General features: G+C 41.5%; 1 protein-coding gene across 3 annotated transcripts in view; it reads right to left on the bottom strand.

Annotated features, from left to right (window-relative positions):
* The window catches only part of IQGAP2 (IQ motif containing GTPase activating protein 2), a 307,119-nt gene that overhangs the window by 89,914 nt on the left and 193,134 nt on the right, over nucleotides 1-24,071 (bottom strand). For all 3 annotated transcript variants that reach the window (XM_027552911.1, XM_027552912.1, XM_027552913.1), the window contains 4 exons: nucleotides 20,962-21,125; nucleotides 18,174-18,334; nucleotides 9,517-9,641; nucleotides 1,379-1,542 (listed from right to left, as the gene is read on the bottom strand). In XM_027552911.1, the coding sequence (XP_027408712.1) occupies nucleotides 1,379-1,542; nucleotides 9,517-9,641; nucleotides 18,174-18,334; nucleotides 20,962-21,125 (614 nt within the window). The remainder of the gene's footprint in view (nucleotides 1-1,378; nucleotides 1,543-9,516; nucleotides 9,642-18,173; nucleotides 18,335-20,961; nucleotides 21,126-24,071) is intronic.

Genomic DNA, 24,071 nt, shown 5'->3' with positions numbered 1-24,071 from the left:
GCGGGCAGCCTGGTCCTCCCTGCTGACAGGGTCTGCTCCCTCTGCTGGGATGAGGGCACACAAGGCCTGGCTTGAGTCTCCCTCTCCCTATTTTTTTTTTTTTGCATAGGTAAGCTTTTTGGATGACATGCTCCATGTCAAATGTTATACACTTATACATACACATGCTATAAAAAAATAGAAATTCAATAAAAGTGAAAAAATAAAACAATGTAAATCCTATTCACTTCATGCTACTAAACTGCCTCATTAGAGCTGAAGAAAAATATTCCTCAAGGTAGGGCCTTCTGTCCTCCGAGCCTTCCCCGGGATGGCCTAGCCTTACCCTCTGTGCTTTATGGATGGCTCATGTAACTCACCTTCATCTGATACTCACAGCAACTGTTAGGCGTGGTGATAATGACACTTAATTCATAGGGCTGCTATGACTTATTCAGAGGACTGTATTAGGTAACATACATAAAGTATCCACTATCATGGCCGGCAAACAGCAGGTGATCAATAAATGTTTGCCATAGCCAAAAATGTTCTTCCTGTTCCAGATGAGGCCGTTCCTGGGTTGTAAAGACCAATACAAACAAGATGCCCCTCCTCTGGGGCTGGATTTGCACCTGGGGCCATGGCAGCCACAGTGGCCAAGTCCCAGGGAGCACCAGGAGACGGTTCTTCCCATCCATCCGGGTCGTCCAGGCTGGCCGGCATCTATGGGACATCTCACAACCACAGTGTGAGCTCTGCAGTCAGCTGAAACCCTCTGCTCTGCAGTGGGACCTGGCCAGGTCAGTTTCCTCCTGCGCCTAGAACACACCAAGCTGGTGCCCACGTAGCCCTGCCATTACCTGCTTGCATCATCCTGCTCCCACCCATCAAACCAACTCATCCTTACCCTTTGCGAGCTGCTCCTGATCTACCTCCACACCAGCCTATCTTAGGATTTCAGCCCACAGCTACCCCAGCCATCTCCGAGTCACTCTGAGCATTCCTCTTTTTGACACTTGGCCACCATACTCACCTCCACTGCTGTGGATTTTATGTGGGAATGCCCTCTGTCTCAGGAAGTTTCTAAGCCTCTTGAGGACAAGTACAGATCATTTGAACAGTATCGTCTGTCCCTTGGATTCCCCCCTTCCCCTCTGTCCCCAAACTGGTCTGTAAATTTAAAAGAAACACACCTATTATCTAAACAGAGTTGAAATTATATATATATATATATATATTCTTTTTTGCATTATTTTCCATTATAGGTTATTACAAGACATTGAGCACAGTTCCCCATGCTATATAGTAGGTCCTTTGGGATTAAAATATGTGCACACTACTATATAAAAAATAGACAACTAATAATAAATAAATAAAAAACACACCTACTAAGACTTACCATGTATTTCTGTGTTTTAGCCTGGTATAAAACATCCTGGTAGTGCCGGGCAAAGTCAGGATCCACATCTTTAATCTTAGCAGTGGGTAACAGCAGGCTATCTAAAGTTCTCAGAGGATCCCCTTCATCAATGGCTTCATTGATGTATCCCACAGCTACAACTCCTAGAAAATGAAGACAAAGAATTCCTTTTAAGTCACAGTACATCATAAGTTTTCTTGAATCACCTATAGCAAAGATCGAGTTAGAAAGGGGGGCTGGGGAGACCGCACATACATACAAACTGCAAGAGCTAATAAACAGCTACAGCTGAGGCTTACATGGGCTTTCCTGGTAGCTCAGCAGGTAAAGAATCTGTCTGCAATGCAGGAGACCCCAGTTTGATTCCTAGGTTGGGAAGATTCCCCTAGAGAAGGGATGGGCTACCCACTCCAGTGTTCTTGGGCTTCCCTGGTGGCTCAGATGGAAAAGAATCCGCCTGTAATGTGGGAGACCTGGGTTTGATCCCTGGGTTGAGAAGATCCCCTGGAGCACAGCATGCAACCCACTACAGTCTTCTGGCCTAGAGAATCCCAAGGACAGAGGAGCCTGACAGGCTCCATAGGGTCACAAAGAGTCGGATATGACTGAGCAACTAAGCACAGCACACAAGGTTACATAGTAGGTCAGCGTACAGAAGTCAATTATATCTTTCTACAATTGCAGTGTGCAATCTGAAAATGAAATTAAGGGAAAATTCCACAATAGATTCCAACTACAAATAGATGACAAATAGAATAAACACTTAGGAATAAATTTAGCAGAACAAGGATAAGACATATGTACTGAAAATTATGAAAGACCATTGGAAAAAAAGATGACCAAAATAAAGGGGAAGATTATCCCATGTTCACGGATCAAAAGACTTAATACTACTAAGATGGCAGAGATCTCCAAATTGATCTACAGATTCAATGCAACCCCTATCAAAATTCCTGTTACATGTAATGCGTACGTCAACAATAAATATCTGTAACTAATATACTTTGTACATCAACTATAATTCAATAAAAAATAATTAAACCTGTTATGCTTCCAAGGACACCACCAAAGAAAGTGAATAATCTACAGAATTGGAGTAAATACAAGTTCTGTATCTGTTAAGAAACCTTAGGTACCTGATACACAAGAATATCAAATATATAAAGAATTTTTATAACGCGACAATAAAAAAGAAAACCCAATTTAAAACAGGGAAAGGACTTGATCAGATATTTCTTTAAATATACAAATGGCAAATAAGCACACGAAAGGATGCTCAGTATCACTAGTGATTAGGAAAATGCAAATGCAAATCACAACAAAATACCACTTTATAACCACTAGGATGGCTATACTGACAAAGGCAAACAATAACAAGCGTTCTGAGGACGGGATGCGACTGGTGGTGGAAATGGAGAATGGCAGTCACCTCGGTAAACAGGCAGCTCTTTCACATATTAAACATACAGCTTCCATACGATCCAGCAGTTCTACTGCTGGGTGCACACTCAAGGGAACTGAAACCTCATGGCCACACAAAAGCTGACACATGAATGTTTACAGAAGCAGCATTTACAAGAGCTAAAAAGTAGAAACAACCCAGATACCCATCAACTGGTACCTGGATCAACAAAATGCGTACCCATAGAATAGAATATTACTTGACCTAGAAAGTAATATGAAGTATAATGATACAACACAGATGGACCTTGAAACCTTATGCTAAAAGAAAGCAGCCAGACACAAAAGGCCCCATATTCCATGATTCTCTTTTTATGAAATACCTAGAATAGGAAAATCCATAGAAACAAAGTAATTGGCCGTTGCCAGGGAGTGACTGCGAATGGGTACAAAGTTTCTTTCTGGGGTGATGAAAATGTTTTGAATTTAGATACTAGTGATGGTTGCACAATTTTTTAAATATATAAAACCACCATAAAAACACAATAAAATGGGGGAATCTTATGGTATATGAATTATATCCCAATAAAGATGTTGTAAAAACAGGAGACAATGTTGGCCCATGGAATTTGTTAGTTCAGTATCAACACAGTTTCTCTAAATTTGAATAAAAAGAGAAAGGAAGTACTATGAAAAATAAAACAGGAGATAACTTGACATACACGTAGCAGCTCATTTCTAGCGTAAGCCTCACTTAGATAATAATGCCAAGTACTGCTGCTTGACGGAATCAGAGAATACCAGGGCTAGAAGAATTTACTGTAAACATGTACAGAAAAGAAAACAGAATTGCAAAGAGATTTGGATATGAATTCTATTATTTGGTTTACTCTACTCCACCACTTTGTAAAGAACACTGAAGAGACAGTTCAAAACCAAACAATTCCCTATAGTGTTAGCAGGGTGACTTTCAAGGTTAATATAGTCCAGTTCTGTCCAATGAATGTTCTGTGATGATGAAAATGTTCTGGGCCATCCAGTATGGTAGCCATTAGCCACATGTAGCTAATGAGCACTTAAAGTGTGGCTAGTATAACTGAAGAAATAAATTTAAAATTTTATTTACTGTTAATTAGTTAAAATAACCACATGTAGCCGGCAAGTGTAGGTAGGTTCCATAGAAATTACCAAAGCCATGCATGTTTGGGGAAATTTTTAAGGTTCAAGTATGGCTAATTAACATCACAAATTCTCTAATACTATCTGGGAAAATAACATCTGGAACCCTTTGGATGTACCAAAGGATGAATAAGCATACCTACCAATTTAAACTTCTACTATCTCTACTATACACAGGATCTTAGGACAGAGACTGTAATGTCCAGGAATGAAAAGCACAGAAGCCACGTCATGCAGTTGGAAAAGTATTTGAAAGTTTAGCAGAAAGGACCTATTTGGAGGCCGCTTCTCAACACTACATTATTCTTAAAAATAAACTATAAATCAGTCATTATAGTGTATGTATGCATAGGTATATTATTCATGAATATACATACACACAAGTACACATGGACATGTACATACCTTCACATACTAACAGGGGGCTCCTGCTTCCCAGGTGAGTGCTCATGGACAAGAATTACTAAAGAAACTAAACATTAACAAGCAGTAAGCTTAGAAAATAAACATACTTAAAGTCAAACATTATCTCATTCTGTCAGTTATTTTTCATCAAAAACAGTCAGAAGCCACTCTATTAAGTATGATATGCTATGAAACAGAATATATCCTTTTAATTTTTAAGAAGCATCTTCATCTTGAGATTCAAATTAAGGTAAATTGTTTAGCTAAGTATCTCCTGAATAAAAGACCCCATAAAGACCATTGTTAAGAATGAAAAAAATCTATAGGAGGAAAGGGACTTTCTAAAATACCTAGAAATTATTCTAGATTATGATACTCCAGTATGTTGGAAGAAGCAGCAAAAATACTTCTCTAATGTGCAAGTTAGGTTATCTCAAAACACTGGAAGAACTTGGGAAAGTCCAAGTACTAGCCACATACAAGGTATTATAACTTCACCCTTATTTATAAACTGGAGAGCATGGAACACTTATGTCATTCTCTCAACATCCTCTTGGGTCTACTGTTCTAAATATTTTTAAACATCCCACTCAAGAATGATCTTTACAGAGCTACATCTCAGAAAGAGAATGATGTATGTACCTAACGGCCAATCACCTGGGAATGAGTGGCGTCCAGCTGACTTGATTGAAATCACCTGCTCAAGCTTTTGCTGTGTTTATAGGAACACAAGCTGCTGATGTCATAGTCAGTGACCTCACAGGGGCTGAAAAACCTTCCCAGAAGTCCCCTGGGCACATCTGCATCACGTCCTCTATTCATACATAAAGAGAAAATCCCATTTGGGCAAAGATCATTGAGCCTCAACTCATGGCCCACTTATTTGAATCATCATATGATACTATAACATTCTAGTCCAACAAGAGGGTGGGCATTTCCTTAAAGATGTCAGTATCTGAGACACTACTGTCTCAGTGAGATAACTGACAAAGAAGGGTACCTACCAAATTTAAAAAGCAAAAATTTACAGGAAGAAAACCTTGTCTAAACTCTCTGGTCAAACTAATGCTCCACTAAGGTTCAACTGGGAAAAGTAAACTTTCCATTAAGACATCAGCAGAGCATCCAAATCGGAGGAAATGCATTTACCAGCTTCTCCACTCAGTTCAGCTTTCACATTTCCCATCAGCAGCACACCTCATCCACACCATAATTTAGACATGGGATTAGACCCTGGAGTGTGTGGCAGGAGTGAGGTGGGAGAGCAATGCACTTTCAAGATGTCCATGAGAAGTTCTCAGCTCTTTCAGATGATTTAATTTCTATATTATGCAATTCAGGCTTGGCAACGGTATATTTAATTTAGTTTTTAAAGCAATCACCTAAACAGATGATGTCCAACTCAATACTTCAAAGCGTGCTAAGTCATGTCTAACTCTTTGCAACCCCATGGACCTCATAGCCCATCAGGCTCCCATGTCCATGGGACTCTCCAGGCAAGAACACTGGAGGGGGTTGCCATTTCCTTCTCCCAATACTTCAAGAACTTTAAGTAAAAATACTCCATTTTGACAAAACGACAAACCAAAATAGAGAGAAGTTAAATCTTTTATATTAAGTCCCCTAGAAAGGAAATATTAGTTTCTAGATGGTTAAACTAAGATCATGGCATCCGGTGCCATCACTTCATGGCAAATAGATGGGGAAACACTGGCTAACTTTATTTTTCTGGGCTCTAAAATCACTGTGGATGGTGACTGCACCCATGAAATTAAAAGACGCTTACTCCTTGGAAGGAAAGTTATGACCAATCTAGACAGCATATTAAAAAGCAAAGACATTACTTTGCCAACAAAGGTCCATCTAGTCAAGGCTATGGTTTTTCCAGTGGTCATGTATGGATGTGAAAGTTGGACTGTGAAGAAGGCTGAGCGCCAGAGAATTGATGCTTTTGAACTGTGGTGTTGGAGAAGACTCGAGAGTCCCTTGGACTGCAAGGAGATCCAACCAGTCCATCCTAAAGGAGATCAGTCCTGGGTGTTCATTGGAGGGACTGATGTTGAAGCTGAAACTCCAATACTTTGACCACCTGATGCGAAGAACTGACTTGTTTGAAAAGACCCTGATGCTGGGAAAGATTGAGGGCAGGAGGAGAAGGGGACGATGAGGATGAGATGGTTGGATGGCATCACCGACTCAATGGACATGGGTTTGGGTGGACTCTGGGAGTTGGTGATGGACAGGGAGGCCTGGCATGCTGCCGGTTCACGGGGTCGCAAAGAGTCGGACACAACTGAGCGACTGAACTGAACTGAGATGGCTAAAAGAAATGTGATAATTGCTGTATGATACGTCTCATGGAGAATAACTTAATAGTACAGCTACTTAGATAAATGCCACACAAATCTAAAGAAATTTTGCTTAAAAGTATTCATCTAGGACTTCCCTGCTAGTGCAGTGGATAAGAATCCACCTGAAAATGCAGGGGACACAGGTTTGATCCCTGGTCCAGGAAGATTCTACATGTGGCGAGCAAGTAAACTGAATGCCCCAGCTACCAAGCCCAGGCACCTAGAATCTGTGCTCCGCAACAAGAGAAGCTTTCGCAATGAGAAACCCGGGCACCACAAGGAAGAGAGCCCCCGCTCGCCGCAACTAGAGAAAGCCTGCATGCAGCAACAAAGACCCAGTGCAACCAAAAAATATAAATAAACCAAAAAAGTATCCACCTACAAGGAAATCACTGGCGGTCCAGAGTCAGGACTCCAAGCTTTCATTGCTGAGGGCACGGATTAAATCCTAGATTGAAGAACTAAGATCCCCCAAGCTGTGTGGTATGCCCCGCCCCGCCACCCGCCCAATTTACCTACAAAAGACCACTTTCTTTCAAAGTTATATACATGTTACGGTTTTTCTTTTCCTGGTAAAAGCAAAGGCTCTATCTGACAATCTGGGACAAAAAGTGGCAGGTCCCTCCTCCCCCTTGTCAGTGTCAAGAATGAGAATAAAACTATCTTCATTCAGCACTGAGAATTGATACATCTTCACCTGTATTAGCAGGACATACAGAAATCACCGAAGCAAACTTGGATTGCGCATATGGTCACAAAGAATAGGGAAAATGTTAGAAAACAACGATGCAACATAATTTTGTGCTTTGCCAACATTTGAGTGGCCTTAGCCAAAGCACCCAAACCATGGCTGCACTCTGCAAGTGTGGAGCCAGGGGGCCAAGGAGGAAGGCAGGAGGCTGGGCGCCTGAGCTTTGCAACAGGACACACACCAGTGTCCTGCCCCACACCCCGAGCCCCCACTGATGATGCTGAGCATCTGCTTAAATTACTGCTTTCCTCACAACTAACATCTGGCAAGAACCACTAGCTCCCCAGCCAACAGGCCAGAAAAGATCCAAGTGGGTAGAGAGTCAGCTATCTGATGGCAGGGATCCCCAAATGCAGAGAGGCAGCAGAAAGTCCTGCAGTCACAAAAGGGGAAACAGATCTGTAGACAACTCTTGAAAAGGACAAAATGAAAAAAAGTTCAGCAACCAGTCTAACAGTGGCATCTACGGTACGCCACGTCCAGGCAACACCCTCGGACCCTGCTTTCTACGAGAGGTCTAGAGTGAGAAGTTGTTTAGCCAAAAAGTAAACCTGGCCTTGATACTGGGCACAGGGCTCACAGAAAGTCATAAAGAAAGTGAAGAAGACTCTGCGAATGCAATGAACAAAGTCAAATGTTTTATCTCCAGTGACTGTAGTATAACAAAATGAGATACTGTATTAGAAGGCCAGATCTAAGAGCTTAACCAAAACAAACTAGAACAAAACATTGTAAACTTTGGTTATGTTTATAAAGAGTAAGCATAGAGCTTAAGCATTTTTATACAAATATTGGCTTTATTTCCCATGTTGTAAGTACATCCGTAAGCCTATCTTATACCCAATAGTTTGTACTCTCACTTGCCGCTCCCACCTTCCCTCTCCCCACTGGTAACCACCAGTTTGTTCCACGAGAGATCTGTGACTCTGCTTCTTTTTTGTCACATTCACTAGTTGTATTATTTAGATTCCGCATATTAGTGATCTCATACAGTATTTGCCTTTCTCTGTATGACATTTCAGTTAGCATAATGCTCTTCTAGTCCATCCATATTGTTGCAAATGGCAAAATTTTATTCTTTTTTATGGCTGAATAGTATTCCATCACACAGACACAGACACACACACGCACACACACTACATCTTCATACATTCATCTGTTGACGGAGACATTCAGGTTGTAAAACCTTATGAAAATAAACTAGGACAAAGCATTCTGAGAGCTCCTAAGTTCTAGAAACACAGCAAATCACCATGATTTGAGATCATAAACAATAGTTAGACTGTGTTGTAATTTCTTCTTAGAGCAGGAATATGTGTCATGCTGCTGCTGCTTCTAAGTCGCTTCAGTCGTGTCCAACTGTGCGACTCCATAGACGGCAGCCCACCAGGCTCCCCCGTCCCTGGGATTCTCCAGGCAAGAACACTGGAGTGGGTTGCCATTGCCTTCTCCAAATATGTATCATATTTCAGAATAATACACAAATGAAAGGTCAAAATAAAGTTGAGTGCTTAGAAAAACTGAGTTCTTTAGTCATTTTTCAAGTGTGCATGTGCTTAGTCACTCAGTCATGTCCAACTCTTTGGGACCCTTTGGACTGTAGCCCACCAGGTTCCTCTTTCCTTGTGGTTTTCCAGGCAAGAATACTGGAGTGGGCTGCCATTTCCTTCCTCAGGGGATCTTCCTGAGCCAGGGATCAAACCTGTGGCTTTTCTGCGTTGCAGGCAGATTCTTTACCTGCTGAGCCATCAGGGAAGCTCAAGTACCAGGAAATTTTAAAAAGTTAGGACTTGTATTCATGTATTTTATTCTATTCTTTTATGTCTATGTTTGCTTTGTAATGTTTATAACACATTGGGATAGTAGCACAGAAATAACATTTATATATAAATACATACATACCTGTAAGAAGAATGTTTACTCATAGGGCTCCATGAGCAAAAGATTGGCAGCCCTGATCTAGAGATCTGTGCTGTCCAGCTACCTCATTCTCCCACCATAACTAGGGAAGGAAACTCTTCCATACTTACGGTCATTCTCTTCTTGAATTTCGATATTAACCATATCGATACAATTCTGAATTTCATTCCAGCTTAAGGTATCTTGCTCTTGGGATAAGGCTTCCAGTTTAATGGCAAGAAGAGCATTTGCATAACTGTAGGAGAGAAAACAAGCATAGCGCCTATCAGAGACATTCATTCTTCGCTCATGTTACGCGTCTTAAATTTGGCAGACATCTTAAGTTTGACACACGTGGCCCAATGTGATGTTATGAAGTTAGACAAAGAGTAGAAAGGCAAGTAAAAGTGTCTTGCGCAGCTCTGTCAACATACACCAAGCTCACTTAGACTAATAATGTTGTTTTTGTCCTTCAAATACTTCTAGGCACAAATGTTTTTTAATAAAAAGTCCCTCAAATTCCAATCTTGCATTTATCTCAAGCAAAGAAACCTCAACCTCCTTAACTTTGTGAAGTTACTAGTTTTTTTTAGTAACTATTTTTCCTTTCCTTTGTATGTCTTGGTTCTGCTCAGACTCCAGATGACTATTATGATGTAAAATTCAGAATTACCATGGCTTCTAATCTTTCCATCAAAGGTCCTTTTCTTTTCTCTTTCCTTCACCAAATCCAAGCCTTGAGAGCGCCCCCACCTTTCTTTTTTTTTTTTTTACTGTAACCCTAACATAGCTGGGTTACCTTGTAGCCTAATACATACACCCAACGACAAATCAAATAAAATGCAACTGCAGTTCCAGAAACCTTGGTGAAGATTATGCGACTTCACTGCCTGTTTTCTTGACGAGGTGGTGCGTGAGTTGAACTAGAATGTCCTGGAATTCCTCTTCACCTGTCCATTCCTCAGGCTTCACACAGCTACTACCTCGCTCCTGTGTCTGCTCCCTGTCACCCCACTCTTACACCTCAATCGGACCCCTGACCCTCCTCCTCACCTTCTGGAGAACAGAACTTGGCCGATGCGCTGATTATTTTTCTTGTCTTGAGAAATTTTGAGGAAAAAGATAATCTGATACTTCATCTTGACATATTTCTAAGAGACTTTGGTTTCTTAGTAATCAATTTTCCCATTTGAAATTATAGAAACAAAGTTACAACCATAAGCTAACATGAGTAAGTTATTCCAGGCCAAAGTTTAGGAACCCAATAGTTTAATTTGCTTGTGCATCTTTATACCAGAGAAGTGAAGATCAATCCTCTACATATATACTGATTCACTTTGCAATTTGACTTCTGAATAGAACCAACAGATTTACAGCAGAGGTTCAAAGAAGTAACACTGCATTGAATCTATAACTGTTTTCTCATTGTGACAGGTTTTCTCAAAGTTCTGCACACTCCAGGGTGACACTGAGATGTCTTCCATTGGGTGTAGCTTGAAAGAGAAAAATATCATTCAGAATAGGAAGTGGGGGGGAGGACTCATTTTCTGTGTCTGAACAAGGCATTACCAAACACAGGCTTGGAAGTGTCTCAAGGTCCTGTGTGAGATTCTCACCTTATCAAGAGTTATAAACCTAAGAAAATACTTTTCTACATTTGCGTGCATGCTAAGTCACTTCAGTCATGTTTGACTCTTTGCGACCCTATGGACTGTAGCCCACCAGGCTCCTCTGTCCCATTTCCTTTTCCAGGGGATCTTTTCAATCCAGGGATTGATCTGGATCTCTTTCATTGCTAATGCTGCTGCTGCTAAGTTGCTTCAGTCGTGTCCGACTCTGTGCGACCCCATAGATGGCAGCCCGCCAGGCTCCCCCATCCCTGGGATTCTCCAGGCAAGAACACTGGAGTGGGTTTCCATTTCCTTCTCCAATGCATGAAAGAGAAAAGTGAAAGTGAAGTCGCTCAGTCGTGTCCAACTCCTAACGACCCCACGGACTGCAGCCTACCAGGCTCCTCTGTGCATGGGATTCTCCAGGCAAGAGTACTGCAATGGGTTGCCATTTCCTTTTCCAGGGGATCTTTCCAATTCAGGGATTGATCTGGGTCTCTTTCATTGCAGGCAGATTATCATCTGAGCCACCAGGGAACCACTTATGAGTAGCAACGTATAATAAATAACACTGACCACGATGACAATGGATAAACGGCAACTTGCACTCACTAGTATCCATTATAGATGGGAGCCATTCTATAAGAAAGTGCAAAATCCTTTCAGGCATTTCATATATCTGACATCTAAATGATGACCCAGTGGGAACAAAATGGAAAAGCTTAAGGATGAACAGAAGGAAAAAAATAAAATCCACACTCACCCACCATTTCCTTGTAAATGAACAAATACTGGTAAAAGGGAAAAATACGATGAATAACACAGCAGAGCTCCACAGGCGTTCCATATGAGTATTAGTCTCCAGCACGAAAGATATCAACTTGCTGTAGTTGATATAGACCCAACAGGCCTATGTCTTTTCCTTCCCCACCTTTCTGAGAGTTCCCTTTGGGGTCTGCTATGGTTAGGCTAGTAAGATTACCTTTCTAACACACTTGGGGAGCTTTGAAGAAGACTAAAATGTCAGCTTCATTCAGCAGATGCTTATGAAGTACAAACTGTGTACAAAACCTGTGGCAGGCACTATCGGGAGACCGGAAGGGACAAGATGCAGCCGCTATGTCGGGGAGCTTTCAGCCCATTGCGCTAAGTCGCTTCATTTGTGTCTGACTCTATGCGATCCCATGGACTGTAGCCCACCAGGCTCCTCGGTCCATGGAGTTTTCCAGGCAAGAAGACTTGCGCCACCTGGGAAGCCTTTCAGCTCATATTAAGATGAAAAAGAAGCTCAAATAGGGTATAACAGCAGAGCATGGGAAAAGTCATAAAATTAGAGGTTGTACATAAGAGTGGAAGTAACAGAGTTCCAAGGAAGGAGAAGCAGACAGAAACCCTCAGCGATGGAGCAGCTGGCCTGGGACAGGCTCACAGAGGCTCTGCAAATGCAGAGCAGGTGCTTCTGTTGGGTGTGTGTTTCTGTGCTTTACAGATGAAGAGAAAGGGGCTTGGCTAGGAAGAGTCACATAGATTATGTTTGGCTCCAAGGCTATGTTCCTTTAACCACATCATGTTAGTTCTCAGAAGAGGTGATGTTAGCTGGGGTGGGAGAAGCATGGGACTAGTTCACAGAAGCATCATCTCTGGCACGGATAGCTTGGGAGCTCCAGAGCTGTGCTAGGTGGAGATGGGTGACAGGCATTGTGTTCCTAGTGGTGAGACAAGTATGCTTATGAGCAGATAAGCCAGAAAGAACAGTGTGTGTCTGGATCCAGCTTGGCTGAAGCACAAAATAGAAGGACTAGGGCTAGAGCTAAGAGCAGAACACCACGTTGAGGGTAATTCAGATGAGAACAGAGGACAGTCGTAGGGAGGCGCATGATAAACGTAAGTACATTTTAGAATAATTAATCTGGGAACACTGTATGCCCAGAGCCAATGCCAACCCTGTATCACTCTTGTGAGAATTGGGCAAAAGAATCTTTCTGGGAAACAGAGTCCCAAGGGCAGAAGTCATGGTAAATGGGTAGTGACCTTGTAAGAATTCACAGCCAGGTGGCCCTGCCCAGCACCCGTGTACTATGAAGAAGCTCTAAGACCATAAGGGAGAGCTATCAGATCAGATCAGATCAGTTGCTTAGTCGTGTCCGACTCTGCGACCCCATGAATCACAGCACACCAGGCCTCTCTGTCCATCACCAACTCCCGGAGTTCACTCAGACTCACGTCCATCGAGTCAGTGATGTCATCCAGCCATCTCATCCTCTGTCGTCCCCTTCTTCTCCTGTCCCCAATCCCTCCCAGCATCAGAGTCTTTTCCAATGAGTCAACTCTTTGCATGAGGTGGCCAAAGTATTGGAGTTTCAGCTTCAGCATCATTCCCTCCAAAGAAATCCCAGGGCTGATCTCCTTCAGAATGGACTGGTTGGATCTCCTTGCAGTCCAAGGGACTCTCAAGAGTCTTCTCCAACACCACAGTTCAAAAGCATCAATTCTTCGGCGCTCAGCCTTCTTCACAGTCCAACTCTCACATCCATACATGACCACAGGAAAAACCACAGCCTTGACTAGACGAACCTTTGTTGGCAAAGTAATGTCTCTGCTTTTGAATATGCTATCTAGGTTGGTCATAACTTTCATTCCAAGGAGTAAGCGTCTTTTAATTTCATGGCTGCAGTCACCATCTGTAGTGATTTTGGAGCCCAGAAAAATAAAGTCTGACACTGTTTCCACTGTTTCCCCATCTATTTCCCATGAAGTGATGGTACCCAATGCCATGATCTTCGTTTTCTGAATGTTGAGCTTTAAGCCAACTTTTTCACTCTCCACTTTCACTTTCATCAAGAGGCTTTTGAGCTTCTCTTCACTTTCTGCCATAAGGGTGGTGTCATCTGCATACCTGAGGTTATTGATATTTCTCCCGGCAATCTTGATTCTAGCTTGTGTTTCTTCCAGTCCAGCGTTTCTCATGATGTACTCTGCATATAAGTTAAATAAACAGGGTGACAATATACAGACTTGATGAACTCCTTTTCCTATTTGGAACTAGTCTGTTGTTCCATGACTAGTTCTAATTGTTGCTTCCTGACCTGCATACAAATTTCTCAAGAGGCAGATCAGGTGGTCTGGTATTCCCATCTCTTTCAGAATTTTCCACAGTTTATTGTGATCCACACAGTCAAAGGCTTTGGCATAGTCAATAAAGCAGAAATAGATGCTCTTCTGGAACTCTCTTGCTTTCTTGATGATCCAGCAGATGTTGGCAATTTGATCTCTGGTTCCTCTGCCTTTTCTAAAACCAGCTTGAACATCTGGAAGTTCACGGTTCATGTATTGCTGAAGCCTGGCTTGGAGAATTTTGAGCGTTACTTTACTAGCATGTGAGATGAGTGCAATTGTGCGGTAGTTTGAGCATTCTTTGGCATTGTCCTTCTTTGGGATTGGAATGAAAACTGACCTTTTCCAGTCCTGTGGCCACTGCTGAGTTTTCCAAATTTGCTGGCATCTTGAGTGCAGCACTTTCACAGCATCATCTTTCAGGATTTGGAATAGCTCAACTGGAATTCCATCACCTCCACTAGCTTTGTTTGTAGTGATGCTTTCTAAGGCCCACTTGACTTCACATTCCAGGATGTCTGGCTCTAGGTCAGTGATCACACCACTGTGATTAACTGGGTCGTGAAGATCTTTTTTGTACAGTTCTTCTGTGTATTCTTGCCATCTCTTCTTAATATCTTCTGCTTCTGTTAGGTCCATACCATTTCTGTCCTTTATTGAGCCCATCTTTGCATGAAATGTTCCTTTGGTATCTCTGATTTTCTTGAAGAGATCCCTAGTCTTTCCCATTCTGTTGTTTTCCTCTATTTCTTTGCATTGATTGTTGAGGAAGGCTTTCTTATCTCTTCTTGCTATTCTTTGGAACTCTGCATTCAGATGTTTATATCTTTCCTTTTCTCCTTTGCTTTTTGCTTCTCTTCTTTTCACAGCTATTTGTAAGGCCTCCCCAGACAGCCATTTTGCTTTTTTGCATTTCTTTTCCATGGGGATGGTCTTGATCCCTGTCTCCTGTACAATGTCACGAACCTCATTCCATAGTTCATCAGGCACTCTATCTATCAGATCTAGGCCCTTAAATCTATTTCTCACTTCCACTGTATAATCAGAAGGGATTTGATTTAGGTCATACCTGAATGGTCTAGTGGTTTTCCCTACTTTCTTCAATTTCAGTCTGAATTTGGCAATAAGGAGTTCATGGTCTGAGCCACAGTCAGCTCCTGGTCTTGTTTTTGCTGACTCTATAGAGCTTCTCCATCTTTGGCTGCAAAGAATATAATCAGTCTGATTTTGGTGTTGACCATCTGGTGATGTCCATGTGTAGAGTCTTCTCTTGTGCTGTTGGAAGAGGGTGTTTGTTATGACCAGTGCATTTTCTTGGCAAAACTCTATCAGTCTTTGCCCTGCTTCATTCCGTATTCCAAGGCCAAATTTGCCTGTTACCCCAGGTGTTTCTTAAAGTTGAAAACCTGCCCTCTTGGGCTTCAAAGAACCTGGTTAAAAGCTAGCATGTAAACTGAGATGTTGAGGCTGCAGGAGACCACTTGGGACCAAAGCAACAATCCGTGTAAGAACCAAAGGGGCTCAGGAAACTTCTGTTGGTACTGGGTCATCCAGGTGACCTGGAAAGTGCTAAAATATGTTATTTTATTTTAAAATAAAATTTTAGAAGTCTTTCATACAGAATATTTGCACTCTAAAGCTTATTCATGTCCCCAGTTGAAAATCACAGGTTCTCAAATGGGGTGTGGGTCCATTTCCTTAATGGGTTATTTGTAAATTGAGATAGAGGAAGAGAGGATTTTTAATCCTCAAAGTGGGTGATTTGGAGGGAGGGGGTACTGTCATTTAGAGGGAGGTCGCAGGGATGCTCTGTGTCTTGAAAATGATCTCATCAACAAGTCCCGTTAGACCTTTAGGCTTCATAACGAAGAGACCAACTCTGCCTTCTCTAACTGAGAAAGCAGAAAAGCCTAGTTAGAAAAGAATGAATGAGGATGGCAGAGACAGAGCAAGACCAATTTGGAGGTCATTTCAAAAGCAAAAGTGAAATGTCTAAATGAAGTGCTCGCTGGGAAATGGAAACGTTATGCAGAGGTGCGGTGCACACATACTGGCTACTGTCTGGGAAAAAGTGAGCAGGCTATGCATAGCTCAAGGGTGTCTCACAAACGCAGAGAAAAACTCACGTTAACGGGAGGTGTCTAAGCTTGGAGGAGAGGATGGCGCCATTAACATAAACCGCAGAGGTCGAAATAAATTACCTTGGAAATAGACTCTAAGAAGTTATAGAAACCAAGTCATCAAATTAAGTTGCATAAGAACATCAGTTTTTCCAAGATGACCAAAAACAAGCAAAGGCCACTGTCCTACTAGGGCTTCCCTGGTGGCTGTTCTACTACTTTGGGGCCATTCTCTACATAGACAAGTGGTCAAATACCATTTAAAAGAAATCTAGCAAGTCTTTATGTCTCCTGTACGACTGGACTGTACGTCACTCAAGAGAATTACCTACTTCAGCAATTCCAGAACCAGTAAGTGCTTTTGTCAAGATCTATGCAGACATCTCCCCCTGGTGGTCACAAGAATCCAAGATGGAAATTCACTCGTTTTAACTTGGGCTTTTGTCTTAACCTGGAGAAGGAAATGGCAATCCACTCCAGTACTATTGCCTGGAAAATCCCATGGACAGAAGAGCCTGGTAGGCTACAGTCTATGGGGTCACAAAGAGTCGGACACAACTGAGTGACTTCACTTTGTCTTAACCTCTAATTGGCCTCACATCCAGAATGGCAGGGTTCACTCTGGTGACATCTACCTCTGTATGAGAGTGTTCCTTTCCCTTTGTCCCTTTTGCTTAAGCAAAGGAAGCTGCTCGAAGAGAGTCTGAGCCCTTGATCACCCATAACTGCTCACTTATAAGTAAAATGAGGGTTTTCCTGGTAGCTCAGCTGGTAAAGAATCCGCCTCCAGTGTGGGAGACCTGGGTTCGATCCCTGGGTCAGAATGATCCACCGGAGAAGGAAATGGCAACCGACTCCAGTATTCTTGCCCAAAGAATCCCACGGATGAAGGAGCCTGGCAGGCTACAGTCCATGGGGTTGCAAAGAGTTGGACACAACTGAGCGACTTCTCTTTCTTTCTAACTGGGCTCCTTATCCTGGCCCTTGGACTATAGGGAGGTCAGTCGTAAAGGAAATCTGTTCTGGATATTCACTGGAAGGACTGATGCTGAAGCTGAAGCTCCAATCCTCTGGCGACCCAATGCAAAGAACTGACTCATTGGAAAAGACCCCGATGCTGGGAAAGACTGAAGGTGGGAGGAGAAGGGGATGACAGAGGATGAGATGGTTGGATGGCATCACCGACTCGATGGACATGAGTTTGAGTAAGCTCTGGGAGTTGGTGATGGACAGGGAAGCCTGGCGTGCTGCAGTCCATGGGGTCGCAAAGAGTCAGAGACGACTGAGCAACTGACCTGACTGATGATTCTGGCCCTTAGTTTTCTCTCTATATCTGCTATAGTGTTTTTGATTCTATCAACTATACTATCGAGTAGCTTATTTCAGGAACAAGAAATAAAAGACACTAAGTTGAGATCGTTACCCACTGTCACGAGCCACTGGGGTCTCTGGAGTCCTTTGGTTTAACCATCAGAAGAATGAGGTTTGAAGCTCAACTGCCCAACTTTGGGTCCACAAATCCAGATTCAGTTTCCTCGCCAGTAAACTAAGAAACCGGTCTGGACGATTATTAAGGCTGCTTCCAACTGTTCCACATTCTGTTATTTTCTAAAGAAGCCCAAGGGAAGGTATGCATTCAACATTTATTTTATTTAAGCCTATCAATTTTTGCTAATAATATATACAGTAAGAAACTGCCATAGGATGCTCCGTCTTAGACTCTGTTCCTCTAAAAGGAAAACTGGGAAGAAGGATTCAAATATTTGAAGGACTCTTAGAACAAAGTAGACTAGCTTTTAAGAAAATGAGCATGGCAAAAAAAAAAAAAAAAAAAAGCACGCATGGTTATACGGATTTCTTCAGGAAGGAATAAATCGTTCATCTGTGAGGTCTGCCAAACACACATCTCTGCACTGAAAAGAAGTTTGGAAAACGTTCCCTTACCGTTCCACATACGTCTCGTCCAGATTGTTAAAGCCTATTGTCGGACTTCTAAGTTGATTCTGCACAGACACAAGATCGCTGCTCTCCAAGGCCTGGTTGAGTAAAGCTACAGCAGATAGCATTTCCACCGCAATCAAGAGCTCCTCGTGGGCCAAGTAGTTCTGTTAGGAAACATACGGTAATATAAGCTGCCCAAATTTACACACCCCATGTATGTGATGGGGGTTCAGAAGGTTCACTTCAAACAGTACAGAAAAGTCAGAGATTGTGAGAACCCAGGACAAAGAGGGCTGCCTGGTCATCTATTTTTCATTGGCTTTCAAGAACAGGTCAGTAGCTTCTGGATTTTCCTTAGATGCTCGTCTGGGGAATTGAGTTAATTACAATCCTTAGTTATGACTCCATAAGCATCTGCATGGCCACAGCCGCTTCCTATCTGCAGCTATACTGGCTGCCAACAGGCTTAGTCTTACCAAACAATTAAGCCACCGGTTGGATAACATCGTTACTGTCTCTAAGTGCAGAGTAAGACATTAGTATAAATAATGCCTTTCAGTTTGAATTAAGGGTAAGGAAAAGAGGGGAGAATTTTACCTAAAGATGATAACCCTGGAAAAGTAAATCAAAGTCATTAAGCAATATAGATTTTAATTTTTAAAAAGTTAGTCTAAGTCACATTTTTATAAATGGGTAGAAATTTTAAACGTACTCTAGGGTCTAGATATTTGAAGAAATGTGAGGCAAATCTTAATGAAAAGCAGGTAAGGATTAGGCTTATTTAAAAAATGAGTCTCAGGTTACAGAAAGCCCCTTTCACCATTCTTTTCCTTTTAACCATTTTATACTGACTTGGCCCAGCTTCAAAAGGGTTATTTCTTCCATCCTATTGAAGGAACATAGAGTAAGCATGAAAATAAATTTTTTAAAACCCTGATATCTATCTTTACATTTAGGATATTGTATATTCCGTATGTATAATATTTATACCAAAATGCACTATAGCTTTCTGGTTCTCCATGGAAATTTCACAGGGAATTGATTTTAGATTAACAAAGCACAATTTTATGTTCCAAAGCAAATGGGAAAAAGGGTTTTTATAGGGAACATGTAAGTTTTATCCAAAGACCTTCCATTAACTGTGGGTTTAACATAGAAGGAAGGTATCAAATTACAAGTAAAGAGCAGAATGGAATCATTTGAGATTCACCACAAATACCTAAAGCGGTATACAGCCAAAAAGATGAGGACAAATAAAGAAAAAACGGATGAATGTGTCAGAGTGTACGTAGCTTTAGGCCTCAGAGTTAGAGAAACGGGGACAATATGAACAAGAGAACCCATAGGCAGTTTAAAGAAATAACTTATTTTTCTTTTATTACAAAATAGAGTTGACCACTGAGCAACACCAGAGTTAGGAGCGCTGAACCTCCACGCAGTCCAAAATCTCCACAGAGCTGTTGTTGTTCAGTCACTAAGTCATGTCCGGCTCTTTGTGACCCTGTGGACCGTAGCCCACCGGGCTCCTCTGCCCCCATGTAAGTTGGTCTTCCATATGCTCATCCTTCCGTATCCTCCGTATTGTCATCCTTCTGTATCCTAGTTTCTGCATGCTCGGATCCAACCAACTGTGTATCCTATCATACTATAGTATTTACTATTGAAAAAAATTCACATACAAGTGGTGTGCACAGTTCATACTGCAATAGCTATTTATAAAGCACTGTAAGTCTTAATAAGCAAGGATAAGAAAACAAACCCTACTACCCAAGGCCTTTCGTGACACACACTTTTCGTTATTTTTTAATTCATGCAAACATTTACAGAGACTTTGGTTTTTTAAACTATTTTCCTTTTCTAATTGTAAAAAACAAGATAATGCTATATATTTCAATCTCATTTTTTCCATTTAATAGTAGGGTGTGCAGTCTGTTCCTGGTTAAACATACGGTTTGTTTCCTTTTTTCAGTACTATAGATAAAAATGTCCCTGTATATTTGTGAGTTGCCTGTTTATGCTTTATGCTTTCCTCCTCTTGTTTTTTGGTAGAGCACTACTGTTGTTGATTTTAAGATCCAATGTCCTTCCATGTTTTTTCAGAACTTTAATTTTTAAATGATTTTTTACACATAACCTTTCATACTGGAAATTTATTCTATTGTGTGTAGTGAGGTAATGTTTTCTTTCCCAAATGGTTAAATGCTTCTAAGGATTTCATTTCTTTTCCCAGGTCTTTGAAATATTATCTCTTTCATACATTAAGTTCTTGGCACTGCCTTTAGGATTTTTCACTCTGTTGCACTGTTTAGGTTAATCCTGTACTAATAAATATGCTCTTATTTACTGTAACCTTATATGATTTTACTGCTTAATCCCATTAACATAGTAAGAACAGACACTAACAAAAATCAAAGTCATGGTGCTAATGCTCTTGGTTGCAGATTTCTGGAAATCTAAATCAAGAGAGTTAGATATTAAAAAAAACTTTCAGTCTGTTATTAAATTATACCAAGTTTTTAAAAAATCACAGAGAAAATAAGAACAACTAGTTTGAAGTGCGTATTTGTGTAGAGCCCTGACTGCATTTCCTAACTATGCTCTCAGATTCTTTAAGGAGATGAAAGGCAGGAGTTGAAGCGGAAGGTGGTGTGGAATTGGTACAGGGAAGCCAACGAGACCAGTGACTGGCACAAGCTGGAGACACTCCGCTCCACTCAGCTGTCTTCAGCAGCACTCCTGGTTGCTAGGACTCAGAATGAACATCTCTGTAACCAAGTCTCTTCTGACTTACCATGGCGTTCTGCTTCTGGAGGTTGAAAAGTTCATTCTGATACATCGCAGCAGCAAAAGGATAGACAACGGGCAGCTGGGCCTCTGGTCTCTGCAGTGCAAGCAGGGTGTTCTCAGGGTCACCCTCCCGAATAACAGCATTGATGTGGTCCACTGCAGCCAGCCCTGGGGTCGGAGTAACGTTTCATCAGAACCTGTGCCTTTCCCACTGCGGCCTGACCCCACCAGCCCACACTTCCAAGGATTAGAGCCTAAGCAGTCATCTTCCATGAACTCTGAAAAGTTGCATTTGGATGGTAAGCAAAGTGTTGGAACTGGTAGCTTGTAATTGGAAAATAGTCTAATCCTTGGACCTAGTCCCTACAAGAACCTCGGCATTGATAAAGCTGGAGTTACAAGGGCATTCCTGACTAGCATGACTTCCCTGCAAAATTCTTCCTTTCAGGACCAGCACTGGAACCATTTCTCCCATCAAGTCCTCACAGGGCTTCAGTTCCTGAGAATTTCACACCCTGGGCATTGTTTTGGTGTTTAGGACTGGGCCATGTGTATCCCACAGGCACTGCTCTTTAATACTCTTTGTGTGTTAGCTCTGCCTCCCCAAGGAGATTAAAGATGTGTGAAGACCAGAAGCAAGGCTTGCCCTACCACTGTTTCATCTTCCCTCTGAATGAGCACCACGGGACCCCACAGGAGGCGCTCGGGCACACTGCTGTTTGATCTAGAATGGTGTTTAAGTCTCCAAATAGTCTCCCTCATCTCTTGTGTTTTGTAAAGTGTGGTTTTTTAGGGGAATATAATTTCAGATATGTTTTTAAAACTATTACAACCAAAGTCATATGAGTATATAATTCTACGTTGGAATGGTGGTCCCCATGTGTTAGTATGGTTCCAAGAACTCCAGTGGATGCCTGAAATCACGACAGACCCGAACCCTGCAGGTACTGTTCCCCCCCCGCCCCCGCCCCATATATACACATCTGTGATAAAGTTTAATTTATAAGTTAGGCATAGTAAGAGATAAACAACAATAACTAATAACATTCTTAGGACTTCCTTATTTTATACTGGTAGAGTGTCCCTCTTAACAGCTTAACTATTTCTCCCATCCCATCCATCTCCCCTTCTGGCAAAAATTAGCTTGTTCTCTGTGCCTATGACTCTGTTTCAGTTTTATTTATTGTTATTTTACAATTTTTCTTGTTTCTTGAAGTAGTTGAGTATTGCTATATACTTCTCTCTTGGAGCTGCTTTTGCTATGACCCATAAGTTTTGGCAAGTTGGGTTTCCATTTTCATTCATCTCAAGCTATTTTTTTGATTTCTTCATTGACCCATTGGCTTTCCACTTAAAGAAGGCATGTAATAGCTTCTCTTTGGCATCTCTGAATTGCTAGCATCCCTACTCTCGGGCTCTGGGGCCATTATTAAGCAAAGGAAGGACGGCGTGGACACGAGGACTATGACACCAGACAGTCTGGTGACTGAGACGGCTACCAAGTGACTGAAGGGTGGGGCCTCCCGGACAAAGTGACGATCCACGTGCCAAGGGGGTGGCGTGAGAGTTCACCATGCTACTTGGAACAGCAGGTAACTGAAAAGACAGGCGTTATTCCTGGAAATTTCCATCTAACATTTTCAGACTGCAATTGACAGTAGGGAATTGACATTTCCGTCAAGAAAACTGTGGATAAGTGGGGAGTGGGGGTGGGGGAGAGCTACTGTATCATTTAACCTAAAAAATAAAAAAACGCCCTCATCACAGAGATGCCTTGGTTTACATTACCGGATCCAGTCAGAAGCTCTGTGATGTCTCTACGAGTTATAACATTCAGATTATAAAGACCTGAATTTTAGTGACCACATGGAGGGTACTCGGAACAGTAAGTTCAGTATAGTTTCAAGAAAACAGAAATGGAATTGTGACTAAATGGAAGAATGAGTGATGGACTCTGCTACCAGGCAACAGAAACTGGGCGGAACCAATGGGGTTTTGCCTTACAGAGAAGGTTTCAGGTTAGTAGAGACAACACAGACCCAGACATTTCTAGAGTTTTCAAGGATTAGTCTGTCTCCCTAACACATGACAAGACTATAGCTAAGATTATTCTAACCCTTTTTAACAGATGGGAATTTATCTTCTCTACCTATATTCACACGGAGCCAAGCTCAATAGCTTTTCTACTGAGATACCTCATTTAAGAACAGGAAACACTTAGAACTAATGCAGTCTTTCATGCCACACCCCAGAAAACTTACACTTTTAGAATAAGTTAGAATAATACCCTAAGAACCCAAACACTTTTTTCTATTTTTAGAACTAGTATGATAAATGAAAGAATTCCAGAAAAGAAGGTCAGTGTTTGGTTGTCGTGTTTGATGCTCTGTTAAGGTTATCCAAGGCCTTTGGATTGTGTCTCTAATTATCCTGAATAGAACTGTACTTCACCTTTGAAAACTCTATTATATAAGTTTGGAAAACTGGATGGTAAAATATTACAAGAAAAAATATACCCTTTAGAACACTCTTAATGAACCACTTCTTCTAAAAAAAAAGAAATATAAAATAAGCTTAACCACTCTTTTACACTCTGCATTTAACAAAGTCTCAAGCCCTAATCTTAACAGAATATATGTAATGAATGGAAAGCAGGTACCAAACTCTAAGTTAAATGACTGCAGTCCAAACAAACCCGAAGCCTCTGAAACAGAGCTGGTACTGCTATGATCAAAGCTGTCACCTTCTGCCATTACCATGGCTGCTACAAATGTAGACACCTCAACATTTTAATACAACAAGCTCAATGACTGGGGGAAAGCTTGTCAAGTAGTTACACTGACATATTTTAAAGCATACCATTGTCTCATTGTCATGTCACTGGCTAAAATACGCTTTGGAGAATTTTTTCAAGACTAATACTAGATATTTCTAGTATTACTATAAATTTTCCAATAGGGAGAGATCAAAACCTTCAGAACAATCATGTTCTATGCATTTAAAGCCATTAAACACTGCAATGTCTTTCATAATTTTAGCTGGTTATGCATTAGTGCAAACCATCTCATGCTTTTTACTTAAAAGTGGAAAAAAAACATAGTCAATCTGGCATCA

The sequence above is a fragment of the Bos indicus x Bos taurus genome, chromosome 10, assembly GCF_003369695.1.
Source record: "Bos indicus x Bos taurus breed Angus x Brahman F1 hybrid chromosome 10, Bos_hybrid_MaternalHap_v2.0, whole genome shotgun sequence".
Taxonomy (NCBI): domain Eukaryota; kingdom Metazoa; phylum Chordata; class Mammalia; order Artiodactyla; family Bovidae; genus Bos; species Bos indicus x Bos taurus.
This window is presented reverse-complemented; position numbering and strand designations above follow the sequence as displayed.